At 46.4% G+C, this 13,471-nt stretch overlaps 1 protein-coding gene across 1 annotated transcript; it reads left to right on the plus strand.

Moving 5' to 3' along the window:
* Nucleotides 1-1,485: 1,485 nt before the first annotated feature.
* Nucleotides 1,486-11,862, plus strand: LOC143009122 (myosin-7-like). The gene is made up of 39 exons (XM_076161135.1): nucleotides 1,486-1,586; nucleotides 1,673-1,717; nucleotides 1,840-2,051; nucleotides 2,134-2,277; nucleotides 2,370-2,526; nucleotides 2,621-2,648; nucleotides 2,754-2,859; nucleotides 2,951-3,043; nucleotides 3,133-3,196; nucleotides 3,425-3,523; nucleotides 3,607-3,710; nucleotides 3,788-3,926; nucleotides 4,012-4,130; nucleotides 4,205-4,354; nucleotides 4,464-4,634; nucleotides 4,732-5,041; nucleotides 5,132-5,202; nucleotides 6,073-6,278; nucleotides 6,358-6,481; nucleotides 6,570-6,706; nucleotides 6,782-7,037; nucleotides 7,121-7,363; nucleotides 7,448-7,624; nucleotides 7,720-7,865; nucleotides 7,955-8,045; nucleotides 8,132-8,521; nucleotides 8,606-8,732; nucleotides 8,814-8,932; nucleotides 9,010-9,206; nucleotides 9,310-9,493; nucleotides 9,607-9,772; nucleotides 9,853-9,977; nucleotides 10,075-10,383; nucleotides 10,473-10,676; nucleotides 10,756-11,052; nucleotides 11,153-11,257; nucleotides 11,343-11,438; nucleotides 11,526-11,660; nucleotides 11,774-11,862. The coding sequence occupies exons 3-39, from the start codon at nucleotides 1,848-1,850 to the stop codon at nucleotides 11,792-11,794; spliced, it is 5,814 nt and encodes a 1,937-aa protein (XP_076017250.1). The 5' UTR covers nucleotides 1,486-1,586; nucleotides 1,673-1,717; nucleotides 1,840-1,847; the 3' UTR covers nucleotides 11,795-11,862.
* The last annotated feature ends 1,609 nt before the right edge of the window (nucleotides 11,863-13,471 follow it).

Here is a 13,471-nt window from a genome sequence, read left to right on the forward strand (position 1 = left end):
AAAAAGTGAATTCCCAGTCACTAAACTTTGTATTATTTTAGGGTTTTACTTTAGACACCAACAGGGAAAATGTGGCCCTTGTGCTGCAGGTGTAAAGGTTCCTGTCTAGACCTTGAGTTAAATATAGGAGAAGATAATCGAGCTGATTCCCAGGAGATCAATCTTCCACCGAGAGGAAAAGTTCATTTTTATAAGCCAAAGAGCCAAAACAAGCAAGCAGCAGTCTGCAGGATGGACTGTTTCACAATTGCAGTTGAGTACTGTGAGGCCGACAGTGCGAAGGCTTACCGGCGCTGCATTTACTACATCCAAGTTTGATCCTGTGTGTCTCAGCCTGCCCTTAATACAAATGTCATGTGGTGATATCTTTGTGCTCAAGGACGGAGAGGAGGGAGGGCAATGTGTCATAAACACCTCTCAGTCTGTGCCAGGCCCCTTTTCAAGACTCTTGAGTTTGGAATCTGCTTTGTGTGACGTCTGCACTCCACACAGAACATTGTCTGTAGATGTGTTCATTGATTTCAAACAGCGTTCACACACTCATGCCTAATAGCCACTTTTTGCCAATAACTTAGCTTATCTTGATGATTTGTTTACATTTAAACGAACCAAAGTGACACATTATCCGGCGACACAAGCTCAAACAGGATGGAAACACAGTTTGCACCTTTCCATGTTCTGTATCTGCTGACAAACTTAAACTTCTGCTCCCCCCCTCATTTTCTATATGAACCATAAAGTAACACTAAGAGTGTTGACTGGAGAAGGACAGAAGGCAGCTGGGAATGGCGAGCTTAACTCTGCCCTTGATGTGCGGAGGAATGGCACGCACGGCCGACAACTAACTGTCAAGACTGGCGAGGTCACGCTGGGCCATGAAGTGAGAACGTGTTAAAGTCAGAGAGCACGTGTGCTTCTTAAGGAGGTCTTGAGGTGCTCTCCTCCATAAACACGTCGTTTAAGGATCTCCCTTAGAATAAGTGTTAACGTGAAGCTATTAGAAGCATTGACCTGCCGCCGTGTGTGTGTGTATATGACCTGAATGTATTCACACTATGGCGGCAGCTGCTGTCACACTGGATCCTTCACAATGATGGAGGGAGGTTGGCTGAGGTCCTCTGGGACGCTCGCGCCGGTCTTGCTCTTGTCGAAGGAATCCAAGTAAATATTCACAAGTTTATCTTTGTCCTCCAGGACAATGGAAGGAAAACAATACAGACACATACAGCTGACAATGACTGACAGGAGAGCAGGTGCAGAGGTCTTCAAGGAGAAAATACTGCAAAAATAAGAAAAACACTTAAAGTAAATGTCATCAACCTAACATGTTGTTTGATATCTTTGTATATCAGATATCGTTTGGCTTTTTGATTCCCTTAAAGACGGCAACTGGAATAGTTCCTGACCTATAAATACCTTGTAGGCATTAGGATGACCAGTGTGTTACATTTGTCCACACCTTTTATCTCCAAATACAGATCTGATCTTCCTTTTACGATTGTTCAGTAAGCTCTGCCTCCTGGTCGAGCCTTATAAAAGGAGGAGAGCAGAGAGAGGAGGGGAGACGACACACAGGGCACCAGCAGGTAAGAGAGCAAGTACAGGTGCAAACATGACCATGATGAGGATGATGAGGATGCGGATGATAATGATATTGTTTCTGCTTTCTTAGTTAAGATCAACACAATTTCATCAGGAGGGGAGGAAGAGTAAAAAGGTAAATATTCTCATTCATTGATATTCTGTGTCATATGTCACTAAATGTGACTTTAAACCTGACAGAAACAGTTCCAGGCACTTTGATATCATCATCTTTCATTCATTGGTTTCTCTTTCCAGGTTCCAAGATGTCGAGTGAGTCCATCATGGCAGAATTTGGGCCTGCAGCTTCTTTTCTGAGAAAGTCAGACAAGGAGCGCCTGGAGGCCCAGACTCGGCAGTTTGACATGAAGAAGGAGTGCTTCGTGCCCGATCCTGAGGTGGAGTATGTCAAAGCCACGGTAACCTTAAGAGAAGGAGGCAAAGTCACGGTCGAGACTGAGTTTAAAAAAGTACGTAAGTCAGACGATTAGCCAATCTCAGACAAATCATCAATAAGAACAATAAACCGAGCTTGTTTTCATTGCATTTCAGACTGTGACTCATAAGGAGGATGACATCCACCCTCAAAACCCGCCAAAGTTCGATAAAATTGAGGACATGGCGATGTTCACCTTCCTCCACGAGCCCGCTGTGCTGTTTAACCTCAAAGAGCGTTACGCAGCATGGATGATCTACGTGAGTAACGACGACCAACACAGAGATCTCTCCACTTTCCACTGAGCCAAACCTTCAGCTTCACTTAAACAAGCCTCCCTCTTCCTCCGCAGACTTACTCCGGGCTGTTCTGTGTCACCGTCAACCCCTACAAGTGGCTGCCGGTGTACGATCAGGCGGTGGTCAATGCCTACAGGGGGAAGAAGAGGAGTGAAGCTCCTCCTCACATCTACTCCATCTCTGACAATGCCTACCAGTACATGCTGTCAGGTAGGAGTCTCGTGCTTTACCTTCCTAACTGTACCCTTCACCAAAACATGTTAAGAATGGACTGTAACACTGAGCTTTGTCCTACGTGTTGCAGACAGGGAAAACCAGTCTATCCTGATTACGTGAGTCACCGCTGAGAATCATTTCTATTTGTATGTTGGTGTTTATGTTGTTGCAAACATCTCGCACATTTTCAAGTTTACCTGTTGCACATCTTTCATTCCAAGTGGAGAATCCGGTGCAGGAAAGACTGTGAACACCAAGAGAGTCATCCAGTACTTTGCCAGTATCGCAGCCGTGGGTGGCAAGAAGGATGCGTCTCAGGAGAAAAAGGTTCCTGTGACAGTCACATGACAGATCACTGTTTAATGCTCTCATTTAGTGGAATATCTGGGGTTAAAGTTTGCATCCGTTGAATTCCCAGGGTACCCTGGAGGATCAGATCATCCAGGCCAACCCTGCTCTGGAGGCTTTTGGCAACGCTAAGACCATCAGAAATGACAACTCCTCCAGATTTGTAAGTTTGTTTCGAGTGTATTCCCTCATTTTGTTCTTGACCTACAAATCTCTCATCTCTTCCCTCTGTTTATTTCTTGACTGCTGCAGGGTAAATTCATCCGAATCCACTTTGGAGTCAGTGGAAAGTTGTCTTCTGCTGACATTGAGACATGTAAGCATGGACACACTTCTACATTGTACACACCTCAGCTTTCACATCGGGTCCCTGGATCCATACAGCTCACTCACTACTACACAACCATCACTGAAGACTCTCTGATGAATGTACAGAGCAGAAACACACAACCTAGAACCTCACAGGAAGTAGTGCACGGTGTTATTTAAACTTTAATCAAATAATAGATTTGATGAGATATTTTGTATTCTCTTGTTCAATCAGACCTGCTGGAGAAGTCCCGTGTCACTTATCAGCTAAAGGCTGAGAGAGACTATCACATCTTCTACCAGATTCTGTCCCAACAGAAACCAGAGCTGCTGGGTGAGTGCTGAGACATGACGGCATGTATTCAACAAGAGAGATGTTTATCATGTTAATGCTTCTTTAAATGATTCTTAACATAGACATGCTGCTGATTACCAACAACCCCTACGACTACGCCTTCATCTCCCAAGGAGAGGTGACCCTCGCCTCCGTCAACGACGCAGAGGAGCTGATGGCTACTGATGTGAGTGAGACAGTGAGGTGAGCTGCTCAAAGCTCGTCCAGTGCTATTCTCTTCAAAGTGTTGTTATGTTGTTACAGGAGGCTTTCGATGTGCTGGGCTTCACTCAAGAGGAGAAGAACGGCATTTACAAGCTGACTGGTGCCGTCATGCATTATGGAAACATGAAGTTCAAGCAAAAGCAGAGAGAGGAGCAAGGGGAGCCCGACGGCACTGAGGGTGAGTGATCAGGACATGAGCGGCTCCAGACTAAACGTCGTCTGACAGGGTGGATACTGACTGATTCTCCCTTAAACTCCTCCAGACGTTGACAAAGTTTCGTATCTGATGGGTTTGAACTCTGCCGACGTCATCAAGGGTCTGTGCCACCCGAGAGTGAAAGTGGGCAATGAGTGGGTGACCAAGGGTCAGAGTGTGCAGCAGGTGAGGTAAAAACATCTGGAGTCCTTTCAAAGGGAAAGGACTCCAGATATTAATGTTTCTAATCAACCATCCAGGTCTATTACTCCATTGGTGCATTGGCTAAGTCAGTGTACGAGAAAATGTTCTTGTGGATGGTGGTGAGAATCAACCAATCACTGGCCACCAAACAGCCTCGTCAGTACTTCATCGGTGTACTGGACATCGCTGGATTTGAGATCTTTGATGTAAGTAGAATTTTTGTAAATATGTGATTCAAATGTAAATATGACTCTTAACAGAAAACTCTAACATCTGCTCTCTCCATCTTCTCACTTTCCCCCTCCTCTTTGTTAGTTTAACACCTTTGAGCAACTGTGCATCAACTACACCAATGAGAAGCTGCAACAGTTCTTCAACCACCACATGTTTGTGTTGGAGCAAGAGGAGTATAAGAAAGAGGGCATAGTGTGGGTCTTCATTGACTTTGGTATGGACTTGGCTGCCTGCATTGAACTCATTGAGAAGGTGAGTCCAGTGTCAGAGGAAATGAACATTGATTCAACAAAATGTAGTGAGCAAGAGCTGAATGTGTGTGTGTGTGTGTGTCTCTCTCTCTCTGCAGCCCATGGGCATCATGTCCATCCTTGAAGAGGAGTGCATGTTCCCCAAAGCCAGTGATGCAACATTTAAGGCTAAACTGTATGACAACCATCTGGGAAAAAGCCCCAACTTCCAGAAGCCCAGGGTGATCAAAGGCAGACCAGAGGCTCATTTCTCCCTGGTTCACTACGCTGGGGTTGTCGATTACAACATCGGCAACTGGCTGGTGAAGAACAAGGATCCGCTGAATGAGACGGTGGTGGGTCTCTTTCAGAAGTCCACCCTGAAGTTACTGGCCGTGCTGTTTGCTGGTTATGCTGGTGCCGACTCGGGTAAGCTGTAAAATGAGCTTATATAACACCGATGAGGAAGAAACAGAGGAGCGCATTGATGGTCATGTTTTGAAATATGTCATACACCAGATGCTCAGAAGGGAGGAAAAGGTGCGAAGAAGAAGGGCTCCTCCTTCCAGACCGTGTCTGCACTGCACAGGGTGAGGAGTTTAGCATAACACATTACATTACATTACATTACGAGCATTTGGCAGACGCTTTTATCCAAAGCGACTTACATTACATTACATTACCACCCTTCGCAGAGGGGGGAGCAATTGAGGGTTCAGTGCCTTGCTCAGGGGCACCTCGGCAGGGGCTCAAACCGGCGACCCTCCGGTTCCCAAGCGGATGCTCTACCCACTGAGCTACTGCCTCCCACAAGCAAACAGTGACCTTCTTAAAGGAGAGCCTGATGCTTTTCTGTCTTTTTATTGTGCAGTATAGTAGAGAGTGTGTGTTGAACATCATCCGAGTGGAAATACTCAGAAAAAATCACCCAACTGCCCTGAAACATAATATCTGATACTGAATCTGAATCTGAATGATTTATGTAAACATTTGAATCCTCTCCTTTGTAGCTGGTTTCACACACACACACACACACACACACACACACACACACACACACACACACACACACACACAGAGACACACAAACACACACACACAGGAGGAGAACAGCGTTTTTGGCTAATTCTCACTCAGTGTGCACAGTGGTGCTGCAGCTGGGGGAAGAGCAGAATTGGATCAACACATGTTTTGTGTGTTAAAGACGCATTAAACTAATGATATATTAACACCACTCTGATCCGTGAGCATCAGCCCCAGAATACACACACTGTGACTCACACACTGACTTAATCACAAACAGATGTGCTTACATTTGTTATTTGGATATTATATATGTATATCTATGCAAATGTCCCACTGTGGGACTAATAAAGGATGATCTTATCTTCATATATTCAGTATATTATTATCTATATAACTCATCATTCCTTTGCTGTATGCATCCCCTACACGTGCAGGAGAACCTGAATAAGCTCATGACCAACCTCAGGTCCACTCATCCACACTTTGTGCGCTGCATCATCCCCAATGAGACCAAGACTCCGGGGGCCATGGAGAACCCTCTGGTCATGCACCAGCTGCGCTGTAACGGCGTGCTGGAGGGCATCAGGATCTGCAGGAAGGGATTCCCCAACAGGGTTCAGTACGGAGACTTCAAACAAAGGCAAGACTAACTCTCTTTAAGGAATATAATTACAATTCATTTGTTGAAATTCATACCATAGATAACATTTGCAATTCAGATATCGCATCTTGAATCCTAATGCCATCCCTGAGGGACAGTTCATGGACAACAAGAAGGCAGCAGAAAAGCTTCTGGGCTCTCTGGATATTGATCACGAACAGTATAAGCTGGGACACACAAAGGTGAGTTCTATTTCTTTAGCTGAAGTTAAATGGTAAAACAAACAATATTTTCTCTTGGAGGAAATCACACCTTTTCTGTCAATCTCAGGTGTTCTTCAAAGCTGGTCTCCTGGGTGTTCTTGAGGAGATGAGAGACGACCGTCTTGCTCTCATCATCACTGGAATTCAAGCAAGATCCAGAGGATTACTTGCCAGAATTGAGTTCCAGAAAATAGTTGAGCGGAGGTGTGTGCATCACTCTTCACCTGGACTGTAAACACATCCAGATTCCTCTCTGAGCTTTACTCCTGTCATCCACAGAGATGCTTTGGTGGTGATCCAGTGGAACGTGCGAGCATTCATGGGAGTCAAGAATTGGCCCTGGATGAAGATGTACTTCAAGATCAAGCCTCTGCTGAAATCTGCTGAGACGGAGAAGGAGATGGCAAACATGAAGGAGGAGTTCACCAAGCTCAAAGAGGCTTTTGCAAAATCTGAAGCCCGCAGGAAGGAGCTGGAGGAAAAGATGGTTTCAATTCTCCAAGAGAAGAATGACCTGCAACTTCAAGTCCAATCTGTAAGATCAGCAAACAAATGTACCTGAATATGATCCATCTAGACGTATCAATGTAATGACACTGATTTCACTGATGTATGCAGGAACAAGACAACCTTACAGATGCTGAGGAGCGCTGTGAGGGTCTGATCAAGAGCAAGATCCAGCTGGAGGCCAAAGGCAAAGAGCTGACAGAGAGACTCGAGGACGAAGAGGAGATGAACGCAGAGCTGACGGCTAAGAAGAGGAAGTTGGAGGATGAATGTTCAGAGCTCAAGAAGGACATTGACGATCTGGAGCTAACACTGGCTAAAGTGGAGAAGGAGAAGCACGCCACCGAGAACAAGGTGACAAAATACAAGAACATCTCTACAAGTAACATCTCTGCATTTCAGAATCATAACCCCAAACTGTGTGCTCTGCTTTCTAAGGTTAAAAACCTGACAGAGGAGATGGCGGCTCTGGATGAAATCATCGCCAAACTAACGAAGGAGAAGAAAGCTCTTCAGGAGGCTCATCAGCAAACGCTGGATGACCTGCAGAGTGAGGAAGACAAAGTCAATAGTCTGACCAAAGCTAAAACCAAGCTGGAGCAGCAGGTGGATGACGTGAGTGCTTTCATCTTCTTTGCCACTGAAGCACAGAAGTTCTTGGCGGCAAAATGAACGAGAAGATGATTCTGCTGCAATCTTCTCTTTGTTAGCTTGAAGGATCTTTGGAGCAAGAGAAGAAAATCCGTATGGATCTGGAGAGAGCCAAGAGAAAACTAGAGGGAGACTTAAAGTTAACCCAAGAAAGCATCATGGATCTGGAGAATGACAAGCAGCTGATGGAGGAAAAGATCAAAAAGTAAGACTAATTCAGTTCTGTGACGTGTGTGACACATTGAGCACCAATAAGTGATGACTAAAGGAAATCATTCTGTCATTTTAATGCAGGAAAGACTTTGAAATCAGCCAGCTGCTTGGTAAGGTTGAGGATGAACAGGCAATGGGCACTCAACTCCAGAAGAAACTGAAGGAGTTACAGGTAAGGTTCACACAGATTCTTCACCCGACGCTTCATCTTTTCATCATATTGATCCCCACTCAAAATGTAAACTGGATTTCATCAAGGCTCGCATCGAGGAGCTGGAGGAAGAGCTGGAGGCAGAGCGAGCCGCTCGAGCCAAGGTGGAGAAGCAGAGGTCCGACCTGGCCAGAGAGCTGGAGGAGATCAGCGAGAGGCTGGAGGAGGCGGGCGGAGCCACCTCGGTCCAGATCGAGATGAACAAGAAGAGGGAGGCGGAGTTTCAGAAGGTGCGCAGGGATCTGGAGGAGTCCACCCTGCAGCACGAGGCCACGGCCGCCGCGCTGAGGAAGAAGAACGCCGATAGCGTGGCCGACCTGGGAGAGCAGCTGGACAACCTGCAGAGGATCAAGCAGAAGCTGGAGAAAGAGAAGAGCGAGCTCAGGCTGGAGCTGGACGATGTGGTGTCCAACATGGAGCACATCGTCAAGGTCAAGGTAAGACGCTTCCTCTGAATGTAACGTTTGACGCCGTTTGATGCATTATGGGATTAATGTGACATCATCACTGGTTTCATTCAGGGTAACCTGGAGAAAATGTGCCGCACTCTGGAGGATCAAATGAGCGAATTCAGAACCAAACTGGACGAAACCCAGCGCTCCAACAACGACTTCACCATGCAGAGAGCCAAGCTTCAAACTGAAAACGGTGAGAAACAACAGACTGTGATAAAGAAGCAGAGACATCTGATAGAAAAGGGACTCCATTCTGATAAATCTTGATGTGCAGGTGAGCTTAGCAGGCAGCTGGAGGAGAAGGACTCACTGGTCTCCCAGCTGACCAGAGGGAAGCAGTCTTACACTCAGCAGGTGGAGGACCTCAAGAGACAACTGGAGGAGGAAGTCAAGGTATTTCCCTCGAGTCATTCACAACAACATAACGTGCGCCATAGCATCGACTCTAAACTGCTCTCTCCTCCTCTCAGGCTAAGAATGCACTCGCCCATGCGGTGCAGTCGTCTCGCCACGACTGTGATCTGCTGAGGGAGCAGTATGAGGAGGAGCAGGAGGCCAAGGCAGAGCTCCAACGCAGCCTGTCCAAGGCCAACTCAGACGTGGCTCAGTGGAGAACCAAGTATGAAACGGACGCCATCCAGAGGACCGAAGAGCTGGAAGACGCCAAGTAAGCAACACAGACTATAAAGTACAAATGCATAAATCCTTCAGACTTTGATATACCTGAATGATGGAAACAAATGGATGGATGTTTTCATTCCTGCCAATAGGAAAAAGCTAGCTCAGCGTTTGCAGGACGCTGAGGAGGCAGTGGAAGCTTCTAACGCCAAGTGTTCCTCGCTGGAGAAAACTAAACACAGACTCCAGGCCGAGATCGAGGATCTCATGGTGGACGTGGAGAGATCAAACGCTGCTGCTGCAGCTCTGGACAAGAGACAAAGGAACTTTGACAAGGTGAGGAAACAGGAATTACAGAGCAGTTTACATAAATTAAGACTTCTAAACGTTTTATAAGAATATAAAGTTAATATCTGTAACATATCTGATTTGGTTCATGGTTCCATCAGGTCCTGGCTGAGTGGAAGCAGAAGTATGAGGAGTCCCAGTCTGAGCTGGAAGGTTCCCAGAAAGACGCTCGATCTCTGAGCACCGAGCTCTTCAAGCTGAAGAACTCTTATGAAGAATCTCTGGATCATCTGGAGACTTTGAAGAGAGAAAACAAGAATCTCCAAGGTATACACAGAATATAAAAGTCAGTAAATACACAGAGAATACTGAGACTAAAGTAACGTTTACGACTTCTTACAACACAGGGGAGATTTCTGACCTGACTGAGCAACTCGGTGAGGGAGGAAAGAACATCCACGAGCTGGAGAAGATCCGTAAACAGCTGGAGCAAGAGAAGGCTGAGATACAAACGGCTCTGGAAGAAGCTGAGGTGAAAGAATGAAGAATGTCTCCATGTAGATGCACATTTTGCAAGTATTTTACCTACATTATTACCTACAGTGTTTCAAAATGAATGTTTGTAACAGGGCTCTCTGGAGCATGAGGAGGGTAAAATCCTCCGAATTCAGCTGGAGTACAACCAGGTCAAGGCTGAGATTGAGCGCAAGCTGGCAGAGAAGGACGAGGAGATGGAGCAGAGCAAGCGTAACCACCAGAGGGCGGTGGAGACTCTGCAAACCTCCCTGGAGGCTGAGGCCCGCAGCAGGAACGAGGCTCTCAGGCTCAAGAAGAAGATGGAGGGAGATCTGAATGAGATGGAGATCCAGCTGAGCCAGGCCAACAGGCAGGCAGCAGAGGCTCAGAAACAGCTCAAGGCCGTCCACGCTCACCTCAAGGTCATAACAGTCTCACACAAAGTACCTTTGACACTGTTTGCACCATGCGGCAGTCAGTCGTGAAGCAACTTCTGTGGTGGTTTCTGCAGGACTCTCAGCTGCAGCTTGACGATACTCTCCGCGCCAATGATGATCTGAAGGAGAACGTGGCTATAGTGGAGAGACGCAACAACCTGCTGCAGGCCGAACTTGACGAGCTGAGGTCTGTGGTGGAGCAGACTGAGAGGGGGCGTAAACTGGCTGAGCAGGAGCTGCTGGATGTCAGCGAGAGAGTTCAGCTGCTCCACTCTCAGGTTTGTTACCTTGCACCGAACTGTAGCCTCTATTATTACTCTTTCCACTCTGTGCTGATTTCAATTCTGCCACCCGTAGAACACCAGCCTGCTGAACCAGAAGAAAAAGCTTGAGGGCGACACATCCCAGCTTCAGAATGAGGTGGAAGAGGCCGTGCAGGAGTGCAGGAACGCAGAGGAGAAGGCGAAGAAGGCCATTACTGATGCCGCCATGATGGCAGAGGAGCTGAAGAAGGAGCAGGACACCAGCGCCCACCTGGAGCGCATGAAGAAGAACATGGAACAGACCATCAAAGACCTGCAGCACCGTCTGGATGAAGCAGAGCAAATAGCCATGAAAGGAGGCAAGAAGCAGGTTCAGAAGCTGGAGGCCAGGGTCAGTGTTTACATTTACCACATTCCCACTTTACAAGCATCTAATACCTAAATGAAGAAGACAGCGACTCATAACGCTGCATCATCTCTTCCCTTTCTAGGTGAGAGAGCTGGAGAACGAAGTGGATATGGAGCAAAAGAAGGGCTGTGACGCAGTGAAAGGCGTTCGCAAATATGAGAGACGCATTAAAGAACTCACCTATCAGGTACATTCTGCTGTATAGGCACAATATAGCACAAACAGGTACCACATGATGAAGAGTAATAAAGTAATATGTGCTGCTTTAACAGACTGAGGAGGACAAGAAGAATCTGCACCGCCTGCAGGACTTGGTGGATAAACTTCAACTCAAAGTCAAATCCTACAAGCGTTCTGCAGAGGAGGCGGTAAGATGAAGATGAGGAAGATGACTGCAGGGTTCAGTCAAGCAGAGTCACTTTGCCACATGTTAACACTGCCGCTGTCACATCCAGGAGGAGCAGGCCAACGGGAACCTGACCAAGCTACGCAAGTTACAGCACGAGCTGGAGGAGGCGGAGGAGAGGGCCGACATCGCAGAATCACAGGTCAACAAGCTGAGAGCCAAGAGCCGCGACACCGGAGCCAAGGTCAGTGTCCTATAACACCAATGAGAGGAAGAACTTTACACAACAACTACATTTATTTCATGCATTTCATCTATTTCTTAAAGCCGTCTAACATTCTCTTCCTCTCGGTACAGAAAGCACTTGATGAAGAGTGAAGCCTTAAGCTGGACCGCTGCTGAAGCCTTCTGATTGTAGTCTGATAGTTTTCCTTTATTCTCCATGCAACATGAGTGGAATAAAGAAAAAATGAGTTTGAAATGCACCCGGCCGTCTCCTGTGTCATTTTACACATGTGCAACGTCTTCAAGGTGCTTTAATTTTGAAATTCAGAACGATTTGAAAGCTTTTTGAGTGCCGATGCAGCTGCTATCTGAAGTAGATCTCATCTGATTTACTCTTAAATCCTAAATCTGGATTTGAATCAATATCAGTTTTAATATCAATGCTTTTATTTTGAAATTCCACTCCTGGTTGATCAGATATGCTTAGAGTAGCACTTTAGGTATAGAAGATAGTAAACGTTCAGTGGATTTTCACAAGCGTTGTCTTGTTCTCGCAGTTCTACATTCTACCACTAGATGTCAGCACTCGCCCATATTTCAGTGGCGTGCGGCTCATCAGACTCAACATCATGAATAATCTTACATTATTACCTCTATAAATGTAAACATACAGGAGGGAACTGTAACCTTTGCAATTACCTTTAGTGAATTTAATTGTCATCTTTGTTATCTTTGCACCTTTCCTGTTTTCACCTGGCTCATATCTCAGCCAGACACACTCACACCCTTGCTTGTCATTAAGAATAATATTACACCAAATATCATCCACCCACTCACTGCACATTCTGCTATTCCACTGTTGTCAACCTGAGGAGGAAGGACCAAACAAACGCTCCAGCAGTGCTGACAGGACTTGACTCAGCTGTGGGACTCAGTGTAATGGATCTCAGAGCATTCTCAAGGACCATTGACCTGTCTGGGGCAGATGAGGAGAGGCCGAGCGGAGGAGGAGGAGGAGGAGGAGGAGGAGGAGGGGTCATTCAAGTGCACATGTACTTCTTTCATGCCTCTCCACCTTTCTGCTGTCCAGTGTTTCAAAGAGATTTCATTAGATCCTTTCCATCACTTCCATTAATCTGATTTGAGTTCAGTCCCTTGGCTTTGCTTCATACAGAGAATACAAAGACTACTCAGGGCCAACATGTCGTCCATCCTGAGACCGTGCATAAGCTGGAAATGATGGGGGGGGGGAAAGAAAGCAAACATCCCTCTGCAGCCCCCCCCAAGTGCAGCATTGCTCAATGTCAGGAGATCCAGCAGAGATAAGTTTACAGAGCACAGTGGAGGAAGCGTGAACGCTCCCGGTGACGTATGACTCATTGCTCTAATTGGTGTAATACAAAGCAGGGCTCAACCAGGGGAGAAGGTCTTACCAAGGGGGGGCAACTAATAGAAGCATTCATAGTGGTAATGCCTCTATGATTATAATGCTATAAAAAAATCATGCAGTTCCGTTGCTGTGTGTGTGTGTGTGTGTGTGTGTGTGTGTGTGTGTGTGTGTGTGTGTGTGTGTGTGTGGGGGGGGGGGGGGGGGGGGGGGGAATGGCCGCTCCTTATTTTCAAAATAAGCAGCAGTCATTCTAATCAAATTGTTGTCTTTTAGTTTGCCATTGATTGCCTACTTACACATCCTACAGACTCACAGCAAGACGAAATCAGCTTTGCTCAGTGGAATCAATTGTGTCCCGGCTGTTTGTTTCACTCCACTGTGGGAAATGGGCATCAATCCTGAGCTATCTTTAGCCGCGTATGATGCGTCCAAGTTATAAT

The sequence above is a fragment of the Genypterus blacodes genome, unplaced genomic scaffold, assembly GCF_046128005.1.
Source record: "Genypterus blacodes isolate CSIRO-AG114 ecotype Tasmania unplaced genomic scaffold, CSIRO-AGI_Gbla_v1 ptg000110l_1, whole genome shotgun sequence".
Classification (NCBI taxonomy): domain Eukaryota; kingdom Metazoa; phylum Chordata; class Actinopteri; order Ophidiiformes; family Ophidiidae; genus Genypterus; species Genypterus blacodes.

What these genes read in the sequence shown, in the direction of transcription:
- LOC143009122 (XM_076161135.1), top strand. Translation starts at nt 1,848, where the DNA reads ATGTCGAGTGAGTCCATCATGGCAGAATTTGGGCCTGCAGCTTCTTTT. An exon ending in ATAAGCTGGGACACACAAAG is followed by an intron (nt 6,482 to 6,569) that starts GTGAGTTCTATT and finishes TGTCAATCTCAG; the next exon opens with GTGTTCTTCAAAGCTGGTCT. An exon ending in CAGAAAATAGTTGAGCGGAG is followed by an intron (nt 6,707 to 6,781) that starts GTGTGTGCATCA and finishes TGTCATCCACAG; the next exon opens with AGATGCTTTGGTGGTGATCC.